The sequence below is a fragment of the Pongo pygmaeus genome, chromosome 3, assembly GCF_028885625.2.
Source record: "Pongo pygmaeus isolate AG05252 chromosome 3, NHGRI_mPonPyg2-v2.0_pri, whole genome shotgun sequence".
Lineage (NCBI taxonomy): Eukaryota > Metazoa > Chordata > Mammalia > Primates > Hominidae > Pongo > Pongo pygmaeus.
Genome location: NC_072376.2, coordinates 189441548 through 189464499, shown reverse-complemented (window position 1 = coordinate 189464499; position 22952 = coordinate 189441548). Strand labels below are relative to the sequence as shown.

Here is a 22952-nt window from a genome sequence, read left to right as displayed (position 1 = left end):
TGGGTTATGGGGATTAGCTTACCTCCAGTTATAAACATCCCAGGAGCACTGGGAACCCAGGCTAAGCACTGTACAGAAGCTGCTGCACTGGGAAGATTAAATGTTGTTATGCAAGAAAGTGATTCAGAATCTACCAGGCGAATTCCATAATGCAAATTAACCACTAGAAGATAATCAGTAGATAGTGGGTCCCATTCCAAGGCCGTAACTGGATCCTCTTCATCTGTCCCTTCAAGAGATTCAGGTCTCAAAACATGTTTCTGACTTTTATTACCTATTAAAATACAGAGATAATTATTTCCAAAAAACTTGCAAAAAAGATCAATAATTTAGATGATGCTAACTTTTTCCTTGTACAATATCTATCTCTGAGGGTATCGAAAATACAAATGTGGTGCTTATATGCAGAAGGCATAACTGACATATGAATGCAGAAAGATCTGTTTGTCCTAATGATGAAAGTCAGGCTCAATACTCTGTTTTGGCAATTTCCAGTGCCTTAAATGTGTCTCCCATTTGTTACCGAAAAGCGGTAAGAAAATATACAGATAAATAATATACTCAGATCTTGTCAACAATTACAAATTTCACTGGGTTACAGCAGCATAGAAATAGGGAAAATGCTTATTGAAAGGAAGAATATCATATAGTGATTTAAAAGGATAAATGTTAGAGCTGGCTGACTGCCTGGTTCCAATCCTAGTTCTGCTTCTTACTAGCTTTGCTTCCTCAGACAAGATACTTAATCTCCCTGTGCCTCAGTTTTGTGGCTTTTTTCTTTTTTTAATAATGGAGAATATAACAATACTTATCTCACAGAGTTTTAAAAACGATTAAATGAATTTGATTAAAATGTTTAGAATAGTGGTGCACATTTTAAACAGCATCTTAATATTTACTGTTATTCCTTTCTCATTCATCTTGTCATTTGCCGTAATTATAATTCCCACCCAACCAACAGTACAATAGGGAAGCCAGAAAGATAGGGAGTTAACAAGACTAATTAAATAGAGCAAAGGATCATCAAACAAACTTCTTGTTCTTTGTAATTTATGTACACAACTGGAAATATGGAAAAAAAATAATTCTGCTGAGATACCACATGGGAACTCCACTGGGCAAGTCCTCTCATTCTCAAGAGAGGCAGTGAAGCATCTAGTTAGAGAGACTACAGCCTTAAGAGAAAGTACCAATTAGTCCTAAGTATCATAAAGGAAGTGTGTTTCTTTTTTAAAAAGCACAATTGAAAGATAATACAACTCTTGCTGCAATCCCATAATTACAGAATTGAGACCAGAAATAAATGTCTCCTGTGTGTTTTTAAAAGGGAGACTATGATATCGTGAAATATATGTTTGATTTTCATCCCTGTTTCCTGGCATTACAACTCCTAAAATCCTTGGAATCTCTAGTGTCTTTTTGTATGCTAATGAGTTGATTAGGTAGCTGGTGGCCACTAGGTGGCTCCACAATGGGGACTGGTCACTGGAAAGACCAAGGCTTGATTAGAGAGTTGGGACCTTCAGCCTCATCCCCCAATGTCCAGGGAGGGAAAAGGGACTGAAGGTTAGGCTGATCGCCAAGGGCCAATGTTTTAATCAATATGCCTATATAATAAAGCTTCTATAAAAACCCAAAAGAAGCAGAATTTGGGAGTTTCCAGAGAGCTGAGCACATGGAGCCTCCTGGAGGGCGGCATGGCTGGAGACAGCACGGAAGCCCCATGTCCTTTCCCATATGCCTTATCCCTTTCATCTTTTCATTTGTATCCTTGTAATATTCTTTATAATAAGGTAAGAAAGTGTTTCCCTGAGTTTTGTGAGCTACTCTAGCAAACTAATCAAATCCAAGGAGGGGGCCATGGGAACCTCGATTTATAGCCAGTCATTCAGAAGCACAGGCAAAATAAGCTGGGGTTTACAACTGTCATCAGAAGAGAGGATAGTCATGGGGACTGATCCCTCAGTGTGTGTGTTGTGACTATCTCCAGGTAGTGTCGGAATTGAATTGGAGGACACTCAACGAGTGTCTACTGTAGAGGTGACTGCTTGCTTAATGTGTGGAGAAGCCTCTCACACATCTAGTATCAGAACTGTGTTGTGAGAGTATAGTAGGAGAAACTGAGTCTGTTTTTTCCACAAAGTAATAGTTATATAGAGACAGTGTCATCAACAATATTCCTAAAATAAAACAAGGCAAATTTTATTAAGGCACATTCATGGAGTAATACCAAAATCAATTCAATTTAAACATGATTATAATAAAGATTTTTAAAAAGTTTCTCCGATGAACTTGGCCTGAGAATACAATTTGAGATAGCTAAAGCAGTTTTCCAATTTTTTTGCCCTGGAATCTTCTGTTCATATGAGAATGTTTACAAGAAAATCCAGTAAATAATACATGATAACATGGCTTTTTTTTTTTTTTCAGGCTGAAATGGAGAAGAAGGCTTAAAGCTCAGCTGGATCATCTATGAAGCCCTCCTACCCTCAATACACACACATAAGTATACAGACATACAAAGCACAGTTCAAAAATTACTGATTTAAAATGATGAACTACATTATTGTGGCCAGTTCTCATGAATATTTACTTTTTCTTCTGAGAAGGACTAAACAACAGAGATATTGAGGTCATAGGTTCCTGCAAAAACCTGGAGGACAGAAATCCTATGTTGTAACATACGGATAGAACCATCTGTGGTGCCAGTCAGTCATCAAGAAGATAAGGTTAACAACTCATGAAAAGTAAGAAGCCTAGCTATACTGGTATTAATGCTAACAGTTTCTAACTCACAATCCAGAATGTAGTGTTGGAATTAAAAGGTAGTGATTCCTTCATGATCCATTCGCTCATGTATATGCAAAAGGAAAATACCTATCAGGACTGTACCTTTTATAATGTTTTGTGCATATTAATTGATAAATAAATCCTACAGAATAAATGAGGTTAACAAGTCTGTATTGGGTTGTTTTGGGTTGAACTGTGCTCCCTCAAAAAAGCCGTTAAAGTCCTAAGCCCCAGTACCTCCAAATGTGATCTTATTTGGAATTAGGGCCTTCGCAGATGATCAAACTAAGATGAGGCCCTTAGGGTACAGCCTAGTCCAATATGACTATGTCTTTATAAAAGGGAAAATTTTGTCACAGAGACATGCATGCACACAGCAGGGATGCCACATGCCACGTGAAGACTGCAGTTATACTGCCACAAGCCAAGGAACAGGAAGCCAGGGGACAGGCCTGGAACAGATCCTTCCTTACGGCCTTCAGGGGGAGCATGGCCCTCTTGACACCTTATTTTATACTTCTGCCCTCAAGAATTGTGAGATAATAAAATTTATGTTGTTCTAAGCTATCCTGTTTGTGATAGTTTTCTTACATCAGCGCTAGTAAACTAATACATGGGTGGAACAGAAAAATAACACATGCTGACTTGGGTATAGATGGTTTCACTTGGTTTAACAACTGGAAGATTGGGTTATTGAAAAACAATGGTCTCTTCTGGAAGGCACATGTCTCAGACTGTTCAAATATTAAACATTCTATCCTCTAAACCTAAGAGAGAGAAAACAAAGGTAGCCTTTTTTCTTTTCTGTTCTATGTCAAAATAAGCATGCACTGTCTCAATGTTTTATGTTTTAGATACACAATAAAAAGTCTCAATGTCTTATGGCTTGAAACTTTCAAAGATGCCTAATAATAATAAAGCAAGAAAAAAGACAACCTTAGTCAATGATAAAGGAAAGGGTAAAAATGACACATCATAAAATATAAAAAATATCTAGAGTGCAATTTAGAATAAAATAAAAACACACTCCTCATATCTTCTTCAGATCTAGCTTGAAAAGAAAGTGTCACAATCCTGATGAAATCTTTGGGTGCAGGCCAGGGAAGAAGTGGAGGAATATCACTAGTGAGATTTGGTTACATAACCCAGAGAGGTAAGAGGAGGAACCACACAGCATACAGCCATATTTATTATACATTGCATTCCTGAGACTAAGGAAGACTGCCAGAGACAAAGGTTACAGAGAAAGAAGTGGTATTCACCAGACCAAAACAAAGAAAGCTATGAATTATATTGCCTAACTATGAGCCTTAATGACCAACTATAAAACAGGATCTGCTTCCAACGCAAGGATGGAACAGGTAAGTTGCAGTGCAGGTACTTGGTACAACAAATCCAGAAGAAGCACCAATCATTGATCCCTCCTCATACTAATCTTTGACAAATCAATGAAACTGTCCACACGTAAACCTGGTACAACCAGAAAGAACAACAGAGGACGTGTACAAAGAGCTGAGAGAGAAGCTGGGGAAGAAGTATATGAACATTTATTTTTATCTTTCTTTGAAAGGTAAATAATAGATCCTATTTAAAATGTATTTAGAATATAATGGCCCCAATGTTTCAAAGTTTTACACAATCCTTTTTAACTTTAGAAACATTATTTCCTGAAGAAAGATTTGTTTAAATTTTCAATTTCATTTGTTCAATTTCAATTTCTTTTTTCTATTAATTTCAGATAAATTAAATGTAATTTGTTTTGTGAAAGTAGTTATCGTGTTCCTGAGAAAGCACTTTCGTTCATCCATCTAGCCAGCCAGAAGTCACATACATCAACAGAGATACTAGATGGCTAAAAGTATGTTTCCCAAATGTTAAAAATACTTATTTTTGAGGGGAAAGCAAGCAATTCAGGTAATTTTTGATTTTTTAATCATACTTTTGTAAGTGAACATTAATTTCTCAGACCCTTTCATTCAGCCAAATCAATTAACTACTAGGGGTTCAAAGGGTTATCATTTTTCTTTTATGCCAGTTTCAAAGCCTTTGCCAAGGAGCTGTGGCATCAGAATGGTATTTTTACAAGCAGATGGGGAAATATTTAGTATTAGTAAACCATCACATCCTCTAGCTGTATGTCCTTGTTCACTCGGGTTGTTTTTTAGTAAATGTACAGAAATAAAGAATTGATTAAAAATACAAATAAGGGAAAAATGACTGATTTAGGTTAATTCCAAGTAAAATATTAACAGCTGTGTTGAATGTATTTATATATATACATATATATATATTACTTCAAATGAATATTTAGACTCAGTACAATACTGGATAACATTTTAACAATAATATTATCAAAATTGAAATTTTGTCACTTTTGGTTTTATTCACAATGGGGACCAGTCACTGGAAAGATCAAGCAAGTACAAAATTATATATAAGAAAAATATACTATTTAAGATACCTTGCTAATTAAATTCTTACCTGGATGAAAAATTGATAGACTTCCATCAATATGACCAAACACAACTTTCCCCTTTTTGTGTGTATGCCATCTGAACATACAGATATCAGACAAGAAGCTATGAGCGTCTTTGTGTACAGTCACTCCACTATCTGGTCCTAAGATGGTCCAAATGAACAGCGGGCCTCTGTGGGAAACAAAAGCCACCACATCCTCTGCATTCCAGCACCAACTAAGAGAGGCAGGGATCCCTGGAATACATTAAATACGGATACATAATAGAGATATAGCATAAGATTATACCATTAAATATTACTTGCCCTGTTTACATTTCTAAAACAAATTAAAATACAAGAGCATATTTATTATTTTTAAGATACACTACTTTCTTATTTGGGAATTGGATTTATAAAGAAATCCCAAAGATTGCAGGGAACATAGGCAGGGAAAGTCCATGATGAAAGAAAATGTATCTAGTTAGGTTTAAATACTACTTACATGATCATTTGCTTCATATAGTCAAATACATTTATAGATTTTTTTATTTTAGTAGACTATATATTAAAGATTAGAGTAATAAATTCTTACTGTATATTTGTATATAAGACCTCTAGGCATTCTAGGTATACAAGGTAGTGTGGGATAAGATTCCTGCTTTAGAGAATTTGAAATGTGTGTTAGGGAGACAGGGATTAGTGAATAAAAAGATGAATGCTACTATAAGGATGTAAAAACAATGGACTTAATGTTATAATCTACGTCTTATCAGGAATTTAGATTCAAATCTAAGCCTTGCCTCAGATAAACAAGTCATTTTATTTCTCTAAATTTCTGTTTCCTCATCTATAAAATGGAGATAACAATAAAAATAGCTGACCACTTATTTCACATGAAAGTCAAGGAAATATAATCATTTATGTAAAGGTACCTTTTAATCAATAAGATGGAATATAAAAGTTAATTGTTAATATACCTGCTACTGTGATCAAATAAATCATATATAAAATAAGTATTATGAGAAATTTATGAGAGAGAGATTGTGCATCTTCCAACACTGATATATTAGTTGGCTGCATCAAAATCATGAAATGGAATATAACATATCAGATCATGTGGAGTTTGAGCCAAGGAATTTATTTATTTATTTATTTTATTTTATTTTATTTATTTATTTTTTGAGACAGAGTCTTGCTTTGTCACCCAGACTGGAGTGCAGTGATGCAATCTCGGCTCACTGCAAGCTCCGCCTCCTGGGTTCATGCCATTCTCCTGCCTCAGCCTCCCGAGTAGCTGGGACTACAGGTGCCCGCCACCACGCCCGGTTAATTTTTTTGTGTGTGTTTTTAGTAGAGACGAGGTTTCACAGGAATTTATTTTTAACAAGCTTCGTCAAATGATTTTGATATGCAGAAAGGTTTAGAAACCACTGTGCTACTGTCCTGGAAAGAAATTAGATTTGAATTACACCTAGAAGGAGGGGTAGAGTTTAAATACATGGAATGAGCAGTATTTCCCAGGAAGAGAAAATGATATGAACAAAGACACAGAGTTGAAATTTCCTGACTGACAGTAAGTTCAGTTTGTGTCAATAGTCTATGTGCTCCAAGAGGCAAAAACAAAGCCTAATGCCTACTTCAGGGCCTGACCCATAATGAGGACTCCATAAATATTTGCTGAATGAATGAATGTATACATGAAAAAGGCCAATAAAATTGTTGATGTGGTTTTAGGATACATTAACAGAAGTAGAATTTACCCAAAAAAGAGATGAGGTACTCTCTTTGATCTATGGATCAAACCACCACAACACAGTAGAGGAAAGACAATAGAATACTGGTTCTCTGACTATATATTTAGAGAAAGACAGCAAGGAAAGTGAAAGGACCAGAAACAGTGTCATATAATAATAATAGAAAACACTTTTATAGTGACTTATGTACAAGCACTTCCAATGAGTGCTGCAATTTAATTCTCCCAACACTATTCTGAGATAGGTAGGTAGTATTATTATCCACTGTTACATAAAGTGTGACATTTTCAAGTTGGTGACAATTTTTACATTTTACATTTGGAAAAACTAATATGCATTTTCATTTAAATGGATTGTTAGATTATTAGAAACAAAAGGAAGAAGAAGTAAAAATACAGAGGCAAGATCAAATTCAACAACTGTATTTGGAAGTTGAAAAAAAAGTTCACTTAATGCAAATTTCTACTTTGCTTAAGCTGGATTCTGAAAAGAAAAATGGGAAATATCACTAATGACGGGAAGCTATGCCTGTCTGGGGGCAGGGTTATAAGGGAAATATCTGTACCTTCTGCTCAATTTTGCTGTGAACCTGAAAGTGCTCTAAAAAATAAAATCTATTAAAAAAAAAAAAAGAAAAATAAGCCTAAAACATTTCAAAGGTGTTACTTAAGATGGAAATCACCAAAACTAGTCATAATTTTTTTTGCAAATAAAATAGCAAAGCTTTCAATCTTCAAATTAAGAAGATATTTGGATAAGGGAGATACTGATATCTGAAAATTTTCAAAGAAAGGAAAAACATGAAAAATTTGCCAAAAGTTTTCCACAATTATCTAATCATTCTGGGACTGTTAATTAGAAAGTATTATTTAATTGTACATCCAGTGACAAAAGAAACTATGGTGCATATAGCTGATGAATAAATAAAATCTTCCCCCATGAATGGATGTGATGTATATAGTGTTTGATGATAAATCCATGGATACACTAGGTGATAATAAAATTAATCATTACTTTTGCAAAACATTTAGAATTTATGTTTATTATATGCAGTTATAACCTAACGTTGACTTTGTGTTACATCTTTATGAGAACAATAATATCATGCAACATTTTAGTTTATGGCACATAAAATATGGAAAGAATTTCAAGAAAAATTTGTTGTGTTATTTAAAATTAATCTCACACAAACCTGGATTTAAAGTACTTGGAAATGCATTATCAATCAATATAAACAGTAATGGAGTAACCTGTAGAATTTGTGATTGGTGGACAAACAGATATGACCAGAAAACATGGGGAGATACGAAAAGTCTTAATTGAGGCTATCAATCACAATTTATATATCACAAAGCATTGTGCCAAAAGTAATTTGTTTTTTTCTCATGGAAAGCCTTAAGAAAAATTGCTAGTTACATTAATGGAAGCTCACCGAATAGCTGACTTTTTACAGTATTTTGTTCAGAGATTGGAGCAAACATTACTCACTGTCTAATACATTGGTTGTTCTAAGTAAAAATAAAAAACAGGGTACATAAACTTGGGAATGAGATCCATATATTTCTAGTTGAAAATTAACTTCATTTGACAAATATCTTTAACAGTTGAGTAATAAAATTTATGTATTACACTGATATTTGAAGCATTCTTAATGACCTAAATTTGAAAAGACAAACCAATATACTAAAAATATCGAATATGTCTAAAAGTTACAAAAGATATTATTTTACTATTATTATGGAAACAAAATTTAAAGATAATTGCCCATAAATTCCCAGTATTTTTGCCTTAGAATATTACAAATAAATTTGAACAAAATAAGGTTAGTGAGATTGTCATGTCCAGTTTTATATCTCAAATTTATAACAATTATTTTTAGAGAAGAAGCTGAATTGAAAAACATATCTAGCAGTAGCTTTCAAAACCATAATCAATCAAGCTAAATATGGTGCTCAAAAAGAGAGTTAATTACTGTGACACTGAACACAGGATAATTATTACTTAACTTTACCATTATGATGGGATAAGATTAAATGCGAGTTCCCAATTCTAAGTAGAAAGAGTATAATGCTATTATTCCAATTCATAAAGTCCAATTTGTGTGAATGAGGATGTTCTACCTCGACCAAATTAAAAACAAAGGCATGAAACCAGCTCAACAATGCATCAAATATATGCATAATACTTTCTTTGTAATTTAGAGGTTGGACTAGAGTAATGAACAGCCAAGGCTTGTTACTTGTCTCAATAAGAAAATCTTTCTGATTATTATTTTTATATTTATTTTGGAAATTCTTACATTATATTTAAACATTAATAAAATTATTTGGTATTGGCTACGATTTTAGTCGATCATACGTTCTAAGTATAATTATTTCATGAAATTTTGTTTCAGTTTTGTACCTATGGACACGAGTCATTATGTGAAATTTATTTCTTATACAGATTACCATTAGGAAGTTTGAAAACACCGTTTTAAAACCTGAACTAATAATATTGATAGTGCTTGTTGAAATAAAAATATTTTATTCCATAAAATAAATCCCAGTTGTAATTATACCTTTTGTACTGTCGAGTTTAGCAATGACTTTTTGTTCTGCAACATTCCAAATGATCACTAAATTATCAGTACTGCCACTTGCAAACAGATCAGGATTATGTGGACACCAAGAAATTGCTGTGATTGTTTTTTTATGTTCAGACATAATTGCGTGAAGTTTGAATTCATTATAACGGTGATCCAACTAAAACAAAATATATAAATAAAATATTTTAGTGCTCCTTTTTAAGATAATACACTGTTAATAGTCACATTACACAAAACTAAAGCTACATACATGAAAATTATTTCACCTAATAATAAAGATATGAACATATTTCAAGCCTTGGTCTACATTCAAGTGTATTCAAGAATATTGAACCAGCTAAAAAAAAAAATTAAAAACAGAGAATAAAAACATATCCATTTTAAAAATAAGTAAAAATAAATGTTTCACATTTAAATATGCATAATAATTTAGAACTTTATTATATTTTCCATAGCTATATCTATTTATGAGAAGAAAAACCCTTGGTTTTGGAATTTTTTTTCTGCAATTTTTCACTTATACTTGAATCAAGAAAATTTGGGTTAAATACACCAACTGCTCATTATTACACTATTAAGATGTCCAAAGCTTCCAGAGCAATGATGTCATTCACTCTTTTTATTTTATTGTCTTTTTGGATGGGACATTATATTGTGTTTTTATATGTAAATAGAAAAAACAAACAGCCTAATTTTTCCTATTTCTTTTGTAAGTGTGCCTCCATTAATTAGTGAACTAATCTCTATCATTTTTAGCATGTTTTCGAATATGTTGTTTATGTCCTTTTGTTGTAGTTTCTTCCCCTTTAGCATATAATGAGCCTTTCACAGCGCTATTCTAAGTTTTAAAAATCATTATGATATTAAATATTTATTACATCAAACTTTTTAAAGCTCTATGCTTGCAATAAAATCCTAACTGATAAACAGCCTTCAAATCTCTACACGATCAAATCTCTGCTATCTTGCCAAAGTAATTTGAAATCATGTTCCTCCCTGTTCACTCTGAACTTCTTGTTTCTCCATTACAGCCAATGACCTCCACTTGATGGCCTTCTGCTTGCTGCTTCCTTGGCTTCTAAATACTCTATCCACTGATTTGCTCATGGTTATTCATTCTCCTACCGAGGTCTGAGTTTAAATGCACCTCTTCTGAGAGATGTTTTCTGACCATGCTATCTTAATTCATAACTCTCCCCAGAACCTATCCCATGACTCTATCTTATTATACCTGTTCTTTCAGCCTCTGTAGAGCACACTTCTTTCTGAAAATTTTACCTATTTGTTTACTTATTTATCTTATCACCTTTCCTTACACCTTACAAGAATATAAGTTCCACAAGAAGACTCTGCCTGTTTGTTCATAGTTGCGATCCTGGTACAGAGTAAGGCTTGGCCAATTGAAGAGATTCAGTTAATATTGAAAGAATAAACACTTAAGATCTGTTTAACACTTAAGTAACTTAATTTTTGCCATCGCAGATAATGCTGCAGTGAACATTGTACGTAAACTTTTTGACTAATCACATAAGTATTTTCTAAGGCTTTTTCTTCTATATTTCTCTCTCTTTCTATAACTTCAGCTATTCTTGGACAACTTTGGATTAAAACATTAGTAAAGATAAGCCAAAACCAATGAAGTTTTAATTTGATTAGCACTGCAGCAATAGCAATTTTAAGTTGACTTATTTAAATACATAATTGTGTTTTCTATACATTTAGGAATAAATAGGTTTTTAAGTTTTAAATTATTCAGCAATTTAAGTCACCTATGGTAGATACAGTGAGTGTATCTAATGTATCCAAAAGAAAAAAACCTACATTATTTAGAAATTCAGTAGAAGAATCTATTAATATAGTAAATGAGTGAAGAAGCTATGTTGCATATCTTCACTGACATTACCATACAAATTATCTACATAGTAACTGTAAGCACACTAGAGAACACTGAACTATTTGCAGGAATTAATCTACTAATGCATTCCTATGATACTTACAATTCAGTAATATTGAACTGTACTATTACATTGAGATTGACCATAAATTACTCTACTTTTAGGGCACATTAACATATTAGTGCATTACAAAACAACAGTTAAAGAAAAATTCTAATACCATTTCCCATTATCATTTAATCATTCAGAAAAATATAATACAAGAGTGTCATTATCCAGAGTGTGACCGATTATCAGACTTTGACTATGCATTGGCACTAAGTGTTATTTAATAAATATTTCCTCTGAAAATAATTGTATCATGTTACATTTATGTAGCATAATTTTCAAAGCACTTTAATTGAGATGATAATATTTAAAACAATACTTATTAACATAAATTTCATATTAATGTCACCATTTAATTATGTAATTTTCTATTGGCATACTTTGAAACAAGGTTTTATAGTGGACATTGTAATGAACTGTCCCCTAAGTTTATTTGCATCAGCTTCTAAATTAGGATAATATTTAGTTTGTTTCAGTCCTTAATGACATGACAACTTTCATGTACATTGTTTATATTACTAATTTTACCTCAGTATTTTTAAATATTCATCATAAAATGTCATCACAAAATTTAAGACATAGAAACTTGAAAAAATGAAGTTACGGTTTCATCCACTGAGTTTCTTTACCATCCTTACCTCAGAAGAATAGTTTGACTTGCTTGATAACTGTCTGTTCTTTAAGAGGAAATAAAAGACAAGATAGGGACTTAGGATTAGGAGAGAAATTATGTAGGAGGGATTTGGGAGTGACAAGCTTGGGAGTATATAAAGAGTGTAAAGGAGGTAGATGGGAGAAAAAAAGAGGCATTTAGAAATCTTGCTGCTGCGTTGTGTATGAAGGGGGTGAAAATGAAGAAGTGTGAGTTATATTGAAGTTACATTTTGGTTGCTAGATATTTCTACGGTCTTAAGAAATGGACTACATAAAATCTTACTCTATATTGTGGAAAATGGATTGTTTTATACATTAATGCTATATTTCTTAAATTTTGAATAAAGCAGAATGCAATTAGTAATGTACTAATATGTAGTAATGAAAAGAATTTTTACTCTAGAATAAAACAAGATAGTCTTAACTGAAATAAGTTGGAGTTTCAAGATTCTTTCCTTGATTCATTCATTTAAGACATTTAATGAATGTCTTCTAAGTGCCAGAAAGTGTGCAAAAATTTGAGAATTAATAGATGGGAAAGACTCCTAATAAATGAAAGCATGTAGAGAGCAGTCCGTTTTATGAGGTCCTTTACTGCTAAGAAAGAGGGGAAATAGAATATGGAAAAGAGTTCATACAGGAGCTGAGACTCGAAAGATGAGAAAGTGTTCTCTAGACAAGCAATGTAAGCAAACTGAAAAATTAGTGTAAGCGAAGGCAAGATAAGAAAGACTGAGATGTCTTAGAAAAATGTAATTGGTTTTGGTATGTCTGGAACACAGAGTAAGAGAGAGGCAGGAAAATCACAAAAGCATTTGAATGCCATTCTATGAAGTTTACATGTTACTATTAGGGAATGAGTAGCAACTGAAAGCTTTAAAATTTAGATTTGCATTACAGATAACTGATCACACTGAACAATAAATTAGTGGGAGCCAAACTAAAAGTAGAGACTATTAAGAGATTATTATAATAGTTTAGGTGAGAAAGATATGAGGAACATATTAGAATCACTCTTGGCTACCAAGGGCACGGGATGTGAGTGGAAGAGGGAGTCAAAGATAACTATCACATTTCTGGTTTAGATGCATGGTTAGCTGGTGACACTGAGATACTGACTTTGAATTTAAGGAGAATAACTGGACTTTGATTTTAACATGCTTATGGCACTTCTATATGAAGAAATCCAGGCGGTTTTTGGCTCTATAAATTGTGAACTGATAAGGGATATCTGAATGGAGCTAGGACATGAAAAAAATAGTTATACAAGTTTTTCTCCCAATAATATCTCACAATATATGTCTGTCCTAATTTTACTATAATGATCTCTAATGGACTACCCACATTCTTCAACTTAAAAAAGAGTTTTCTTATATCAAATTTACTAATAATTTAATAATGTAAGTGTTTTCTAAAGGTTTAACTTTTAAAACATATGGTATAAATCACAAAACTTTAAAAATATAAATATAAATGAAATTATAGCATTATGCTTTTCATGTAACAAGGACTTAAAATATGTATTAATCAAATATTAGTTTTACCTGATATAATTAAAAATGGAAAAGAATTATTATTTTACCTGATAAATATAGATAGCCAGGGTCGCACAATATGCAAACCTGTCTCCACTGGCAGCACATACATCCTTGTTCCATGGCTGACATCCAGCAGCCAGCAATCCCACTTGCCTTACCTGGGACATGTTTGCCTTGAGAAACAAATTGGAAGAAATGTCAGTGATTTCCATTATTGACAAACTTCCTCATTGTTTTACATCTGTCTTCCCCAACCCTTACCTGTATGCCCTGAAAAACATTTTACTAGTACTATTAATTTTGACTTTTATTTTCAGAGAACAGCAGTTGAACTCCCTAAATGTCTGCAGACATCAAGGCAACTAATTTAAATGAGGAAAGCAGGAAATACGATAATGAAGGAACGACAGCTGACATTTGGCCAAGGACTGGGAAACACATACACAGTGACAGGAACTCTAGTGAAATAGAAATTGCACATGCTGTCTTAATAGTATCACTGAAGAAGGCCATCCCATGTTGCAAGATTTATGGAACTTCCTAGAAAAATGGAAATACCCAGATTTTTATGTGAAATGTATCCATTTTTCAATACTGGCAATTCATTCAAGGCATCACATTTAAATTTAAAACACTATGGGCCAATAATGGAAGGGTTGTGACCTGTGTCATAGAACTTCAGTTTTTACATCGACTCTTCATCCTCACAAAATCTATTTGAGGTGCATAAGACAGGTATACAAGCTAGGTTAACAATACTGTTCACTGTTAGGATCTGGCAGAAAGAAGCTGAAAACCATCTGAATAAAAATTGTCTATGTGGCAGGACAGAGGATGTTGGAAGAGACAACCCCAGAGATGCAGACAATGTAGTGCCGCAGAAGCAGGCCTGGGATGAGACTTCAGGAAATAAGGAATTAGACCAAGCTTTGCACCACACATAGTGTGTGAATTGGAGTCAAGCATTAAACCTTACGTCTCTACTTCTTGTGTCTAAAATACAGCTTCTGAACTATATTTTCTATCAGATTCCTCTCAGATCAAAAAAATGCTATGAATCTATATGTAAACTCTAAATTCCTCTAAGATACTGGAGAACAGACAGTAAACGGTGAGGATGTAAGTCTATGATCATAATGAAAACTCATCATAACAAAATCATACTAAGACAAAAAACACATTTGTGCAGAGTATTAAACTATGTGGTTATCTAATAAATCACATTTAAAAAGAAATTATTGACAAAAAATACTGTTTAAAGGTAGAATCCAAGCCATTATTAGCTATCTTTCCATTACGGTCTAAAATACTGGTCTAAGAATAAAGACAGGCTGGGCGCGGTGGCTCACGCCTGTAATCCCAGCACTTTGGGAGGCTGAGGCAGGCGGATCACGAGGTCAGGAGGCTAACACGGTGAAACCCCGTCTCTACTAAAAGTACAAAAAATTAGCCGGGTGTGGTGGCGGGCGCCTGTGGTTCCAGCTACTCAGGAGGCTGAGGCAGGAGAATGGCGTGAACCCGGGAGGCGGAGCTTGCAGTGAGCCGAGATGGCGCCACTGCACTCCAGCCTGGGCAACAGAGGGAGACTCCGTCTCAAAAAAAATAAAAATAAATAAATAAAAAATAAAGATAGGAGCTCCTAATATGAGAGACTATCTTCCATTTACACTACTACAAAGTCATACTAGGCAAATTCAATTTTTCACTATTGTCAATTTCATGATTTTTAAATAAGGAAAAAATGTAAGTAGTGATTATAATCTTAAATATTTTGGCTTAGAAAATTAAGTAGAAAACTGAGAGCTATAATAAATTTTGTTTTACGTGACTAATACATTGGGTAGTCAATATTTAGTTTTTGCTGCTCAAAAGCTTTGCATAATGTTAATGTCAAAACCACAACATGTAAAAATATCACACATACAAAACCTACACACATAAATTTATACACATCTGATCTACATCTCAAGTCTTATAGATGCTTGTTCAGTGTATACTCTGAAACTTCCAACTCTTAATCCAATTCTTTCAATGCTCAGCAATTAGTAAATTTTAAATGGTTACGTTTTCTCCCATAGATCACTAACTCATATTTATTTACAAAACTACATTCTTCATTTTATCTTTTCTATTTCATATTTCCACTTCTGAAAAGGATCTACTTTCTTCTCATCTCCTCTTCTCTTCTTCTCCAATTCTTTCTGTCTTCATCTCATTAAATCCCCTTATCTGAGCAGAATTAGTGATAGATTTAGGAAAAAGAGTAAATAAATTACTTGAAGTACAAACTGGCATGACAAAGAAACAGGGCTACCAATCTTGAGTGCTTTTATGTATTCAGAAACTTTCCTCCTCCTCTAATGACACCTGTATTTCCTCAAATATTAGCATCAGTGTAAATAAAAAAGATATACACTTCTTTTTTTTTACACTTAGTAATGTTACAGTATCTTTCGCTGAAAACGTACATTATTTCAGACACAATGTGAGTTACATTGACTTTTGGAGATTATGTGGAGATCTATTAAATTACTATTTATAACATTTGCATCTAAGTAAAAATGTCTTTTGATTTCTGTTTAACCAAATATTGAGTTTATATTTGGAAAAGAAACATAATTAAAGAAAAATCTTTAAACACACATTTAAAATGAAGTCATTTGGCCAAGCACAGGGGCTCATGCCTGTAATCCCAGCACTTTGGGAGGCCAAGATGGGTGGATCACTTGAACCCAGGAGTTCAAGATGAGTCTGGGCAACATAGGGAGACCCTATCTCTACAAAAATACAAAAATTAGCCAGGGGTGGTGGTGTGTGCCTGTAGCCCCAGCTACTTGGGAAGCTGAGGTGGGAAGATTGCTTGAGCCTGGGAGGTGCATGTTGCAGTGAACTGTGATCACGCCACTGCACTCTAGCCTGGGAGACACAGCAAGTCTCAAATAAATAAATAAAAGTCATTTTAAAATTTTCACTTTCTGGTAATTTTTTACACATTTTTAATAATTAATAATTCCTAGAAAAACAGCAAAATTGAGCAATAAGTACAGAGATTTCCCATATACCCCTCATAGCCTCCCCCACCCCATAAAACAAGTTTCCCCACTATTAACACTCAGCACTGGATGGCATATGTTAAAACTGATGAGCCTATGTGACACATCATTATCACTCAAAATCCACAGTCTACATTAGGGCTCATTCTTGATGTTCTCCATCATACAGGTTTTGACAAACATGTAAAGATAGGTATCCACCATTACAGTATGGGCAAGAACAGCTACACTGCTCTAAAAAGTCCTTTGTGCTCTGCCTATTCATCCCTCCCCCTCCCCAATTCCTGGCAACAACTAATCTTTTAATGTTTCCATAGTTTTGTCTTCCCACAATGTCAAATAGTTGGAACCGTACAATATGTAGCCTTTACAGACTGCCTTCTTTCAGTTAGTAATATGCATTTAGTTTGCCTTCATGTCTTTTCATGGCTTGATAGCTCATTTCTTTTCTTTTTCTCCTTTTTTTATTGTGGTAAAATACACATAACATAAAATCTAACTTCTTAACCATTTTTAAGTGTACAATTCAAAGGTATTAAATACATTCATAATGTACAACCAGGAGTGTGAGGTTGCAGTGAACTATGACCGTGCCACTGCACTCCAGCCTGAGTGATAGAGAGAGACCCTGTCTTGGGGGATAGGGGAGAGGGAGGCAAGGGGGGAGGGCAGGAGGAAGGGAAGAAGGATGGAAGGGAGGAAGGAAAGAGGGAAGGAAGGAAGGGACAAAAGGGAAAAAAATAAGGAAGGAAGGAAAAAAGGAAGAAAGGGAAAAAGGAAGAAAAAAGGAAGAAAGGAAGGAAAAAAGGAAGGAAGGAAGGAAAAAAAGGAAGGAAGTGAAGAAAGCAAGGAAGGAAAAAAAGGAAGGAAGGAAAGAAAGCAAGGAAGGAAAGAAAGGAAGGAAGGAAGGAAGGGAAAAACACTATCAATAGTACCCAAAGAATGGGAAAAAATATTTGTAAACCACATATCTGATAAGGGATTAATATCCCAAATATAGGGAGAATTCCTAAAACTCAACAGTGACAAAGAAACATGATTTATCTGATTCAAAAATGGGCAAAAGACTTAATACATAATGTCCTTAAGTTTCATCCATGTTGCAGTGTATGTCAGAATTTCCTTCTGATTTAAAGCTGAATAATATTCCATTGTGCATATATGCCATATTTCCTTATCCACGTGTCTGTGAATTGTCACCTGGATTGCTTCCATGTTTTAGCTATTACAAAAACTGTTGCTAAGAAAATGGATGCACAAATATCTCTTCCACACCCTGCTTTCAATTTTGGGGGGTTTATATGCAGAAGTGGGATACTAGATCAAATAATAATCCTATTTTTACTTTTTTGCAAAACTACCATACTGTTTTCCACAGCAGCAATTCCATTTTACATTACAACAAACAGGGTACAAGTGTTTGGATAACTCTACATCCTCACCAACACGTGCTATTTTCTGTTATTTGATAATAGTCATTCTAATTGGTGTGAGATGGTGTCTTATTATTCTTTTGATTTGCATTTCCCTAAAGATTAATAATGTTGAGCATCTTTTCATGTGCTTCTTAGCCATTTCCATAACTTCTTTGGTGAAACATCTATTTAAGTATCTTGTCCATTTTTCAATCAGGTAAATCATGTTTCTTTGTAATTGTTGAGTTTTAGGAGTTCTCCCTATATTTGCGGTATTAATCCCATACCAGATATGTGATTTATAAATATTTTCTTCATTCTGTGGGTTGCTGTCCACTTTACTGTTGATAGGGTTTTTGTTTTCTTCTTCTTCTTTTTCTTTTTCTACAGACAGGTTTCCTTCTGGAGTGCAGTGGCATGATCATAGTTCACTGCAACCTCAAACTCCTAGGCTCACATGATCCTGCTGTCTCAGACTCCCAAGTAGCTAGGCCTATAGGCATGCGCCATCATGCCTGGCTATTTTCTGTTGTTGAAACAGTCTCACCACGCTCCACAGGTTGGTCTCGAACTCCTGGCCTCAAGTGATCATCCTGCCTCAGACTTCCAAAGTGCTGGGATCACAGATGTTAGCCACCATGCCTGGCCAGTGTTTTTCTTTTGATGCACAAAATTTTTAATTTTCATGAAATTCAATTTGCAAGTTTTTTGCTTTTGATGTCTGTGCCTTTGTTATTATATCCCAGACACTGCTGTCAAATCCAATGTTGTGAAGCTTTTGTCCTCTGTTTTTTTCTAAAAGCTTTATAGATATTGGTCTTACATTTAGTGTCTTTGATCCATTTTAATTTTTTTATATGGTGTTAGGTAAGAGTCCAATTTCATTCTTTTGCATGTGGATATTTCATTTTCCCAGCACCATATGTTAAGATTGGCCTTTCTGCATTGAATGGTATTGCCACTCTTGTCAAAAGATATTTGGCCATATATGTAAGAGGATAGTTCTGAAGTCTCTCTTCTATTCCATTGGTCTATATAACTGCCTTTATGCTGGTATGACACTGTTTTGATTACTGTAGTATTGTAACAAGTTTTGAAATCAGAAAGTGCGAGTCCTTCAGTTTTGTTATTCAGGGTCTCTTGAGTTTCTATATCAATTTTAGGATGGCTTTTTAAAATTGTTGCATTTGCCCATTTCATCTAGGTTATTGAATTAGTTGGTGTACAATTGTTCCTACTACTATCTTATAATGTTTTTAATTTCTTTATAATCTGTAGAGATGTTCCAACTTTTATTGGTGATTTTAATAATTTGAGTCTTCTCTCTTTTTCTTAGTCTATCCAGCTACAGGTATGACAATTTCGTTGATATTTTTCTCTATTTTTTTTTCTATTCTCTATTTCATTTATCTCTGCTTGGATATTATATCCTTCATTCTAGTTTTGGGTTTAGTTTATTCATTTGTTAGTTCCTTAAGTTGTAAAAATAGGTTGCTAATTTGAGATCTTATAAATGCTTTAATGAAAGCATTTATAGCTACAAATTTGCCCCCTGGCATTGATTCCACTGCATCCCATAAGTTTTGGTATGTTGTGCTTTTGTTTTCATTCATCTCTAAGAGTTTTCTACTTTCCCTTGAGATTTCTTCTTTCATCCATTGGTTGTTTGAGAGTGTGTTAAGTTCCACAAATTTGTGAATTTTTCAGTTTTCTTTCTGTTATTGATTTCTAACTTTATCCCACAGTGTTCAGAGAAGACATAATGTATGATAACTACTTTTTAAAATCTATTGAGGCTTAATACTTGGCCAAACATACTGTCTATCCTAGAAAACCTCCCATGTGCATTTGAGAAGAATGTGTATGCAGTTACTGAGTAGGGTGTTCTGTATATGTCTGTTAGATCTAATTGGATTAATATATTGTTTGAGTCCTCAGTTTCCTTACTTATTTTCTGTCTGATGTATTCATTATTGAGAATGGGGTACTGAATTATCTAACTAGTATTGTAGAACTATCTATCCCTTCAATTCAGTTAGTTTTTGATTCATAGATTTTGATGGTGTTTTTTAGGTATATAAATGATTATAATTGTTATATTTTGCTGCATTGAAACTTTATTAATATATGGTGTCCTTCTTTGGCTTTTCTGAACTTTTTCGACTAAAAATCAATTTCGTCTAATATTAACATAGGCATGCCTGCTTTCTTTTTGCTACTCTGTGCATGGAAAAAAATTTTTTCATCCTTTTACTTTCAATCTATTTGTGTCTTTGGATCTCAAGTGAATCAACTGTAGACAGCATATAGATGGATCTTTTTTTAAATCAATTCTGCCAATCTCTTTTGTTTGAAGAACTTAATATCCATTTACATTTACAATAATTCCTGATAAAGGACTTACTTCTGTCATTTTGCTATTCATTTCTAATATACTTCATAGCTTTTTTGTCCTCATTTCCTGCAACACTTTTGTCTTTTGTGTTTAATTTTTGTGGTGAAACTTTGAATTCCTTTCTCATTTTCTTCTGTGTATGTCCTATAGCTATTTTCTTTGTGGCTACCGTGGGGATTAAACTTAACATGCTAAAGTTACAACACTCTAATTTAAATTTATTCCAAATTAGCTTCAATTACATACAGAACCTCAGCTCCTTTAAAACTCCAACCCCACATCTTTAAGTTGTGGATGTCAACAAATTACATCTTTAGATATTGTGTGGCCTGAAACACAAACTAATTAATTATTTTAAATACATTAGTTTTTTAAATTAAGAGAAAACAAAATGTGGAATCACCAACCAAAGTTACAATAATACTACTTGTATACTAAGAATTTTTAAAATATTTTATTATCTTAAATGACGATGAAAACAAACAATAGCATTGTTTCCAAATACTGGCACTTTCAATTGTCCGTGTATTTACCTTTATTGAGTTCTTTATTTTTTCATGTGGCTTTGAGTTACTGTCTAGTTCATTTCGTTTCACCCTGCAGAACTTCCTTGAGCATTTCTTCCAAAGCAGATTTAAAGATAATGAACTCCCTCAGTTTTTATTTACTGGGAAATGTATTAATTTCACCCTCACTTCTGAAAGACAGTTTTGCAGGATAAAGGATACTTGGTTGACATTTTTTTTCTTTTAGCACTTTAAATATATTGGCCCATTTCCTTCCAGTCTCCAAAGTTTCATATCAGAAATCTGTTATTTATACTATTGAGGATCTCTGTACGTATGTGTTAATCACTTCTTTCTTACTGATTTCAAGATTCACTCTGTTTTTCAAGATTTGATTATGATGTATCTCCATGTAGGTCTATTTCAGTTCAAATTCTTGGAGTTTGCTGAAACTTCTGGAAATTTACTTCATGTTTTTCATCAAATTTGAGGAGTTTTCTGCCATTATTTCTTCAAATATTCTTTCTTCTCTTCCATCTCTCTCTCTTCTCCTCTGGTACTCCCACATGAGTGCATATTGGTGGGCTTCATAGTGTCCCTTATGTCCCTTCGGTTTTGCTTACTTCTCTTCAATCTCTTTCTGTTCCTCAGATTCAATATTTTCTATTGTCTTATCTTCATATTTGCTAATATTTTCTTCTTAAATATGTCTTTGAATTCTTCTATTTTACTTAAGTTATTATATTTTTCAGCCCTACAAAATTCTTTTTTTGGTTTTCTCTCTATTATTTCCATTTTGTTCATACATAGTTTTCTTGACTTTTTCCATATCCTCCTTTAGTGTTTAAGCATCCCAAGACAGTTGTTTTAAAGTCTTTGTCTAGTAGATCTTTCATCAGGTCTTTTTCAGAAAGCATCTGTTTATTTTTTTTTCCACTGAAAGAGCCATAATTTTCTGTTTCTTTTTAGGACTTGTGGCTTTTTGTTGAACACTGGACACTTGAATCTAGTTATATGGTAACTGGAAATCAGAGTCTCCTTCCTCAGTACTTGCTGTTTCTGTTTTTAGTTTTTGTTTTCAATTGTTGTGGGCTGTCTCTGTGCCAAGGATCATCCTCAGGTATAAACATAAGGACTTCTCAGGGTTATTCTGAACCTGTGTCTTTCTCTGTTCATGCACAGTAACTTCCTAATTTTCTTTGTATAGGCAGTTGCTTTTAATTGCATAGGCTTTAATGGCTGGCTCCCAATAGGGTAAAAAGAAAAAAATTCAGTGATTCAGCCCTTTAAGTCCCCTCGAAATCACTTCAGCTGTAGGGGGAGGAGCTTGTAACAACGGAGGTAGGTGCAATAACAATGGCTGCCTGCCTCTTTGTCTGCACTTCTGTGATCAGAAGCAGTAGATCACTGATATATAAAGGACAGAGTGCTTTTTTTCCACCCTGGTTCACATAAGCTGCTTGCAAGATACTTTTGGGATATATGCTCAGTTGTCTGCCCTGGGGCTTGAGGTGAGGGATGAGTAGCTGCCACTGTGCTGAGAACTAAAACTTACTAACTTCAATTTATCCTCCAGGCCTTCCCCTGGAAGTTGCAAGCCTTCATAGATTCTGGTATTACAAAATAATTACATGAGACAGACTGTACCAGTGCAATTGTTGTCTAGGTGGGGAGAGAAATTTCTAGTGCCTTTCATGGCTTAATGGCTCATTGCTTTTTAGTGCAGAATAATATTTATTTATCCAGATGTAGCACAGTTTATTTATCCACCAGTCTACTGAAGGACATACTTGTTGCTTC

General features: G+C 33.9%; 1 protein-coding gene across 6 annotated transcripts in view; it reads right to left on the bottom strand.

Moving 5' to 3' along the window:
* WDR17 (WD repeat domain 17) overlaps window positions 1-22952 on the bottom strand; it is a 119263-nt gene that overhangs the window by 57314 nt on the left and 38997 nt on the right. For all 6 annotated transcript variants that reach the window (XM_063664296.1, XM_054485370.1, XM_054485371.1 and 3 more), the window contains 4 exons: window positions 13828-13956; window positions 9562-9745; window positions 5272-5502; window positions 23-274 (listed from right to left, as the gene is read on the bottom strand). In XM_063664296.1, coding sequence (XP_063520366.1) covers window positions 23-274; window positions 5272-5502; window positions 9562-9745; window positions 13828-13956 — 796 coding nt within the window. The remainder of the gene's footprint in view (window positions 1-22; window positions 275-5271; window positions 5503-9561; window positions 9746-13827; window positions 13957-22952) is intronic.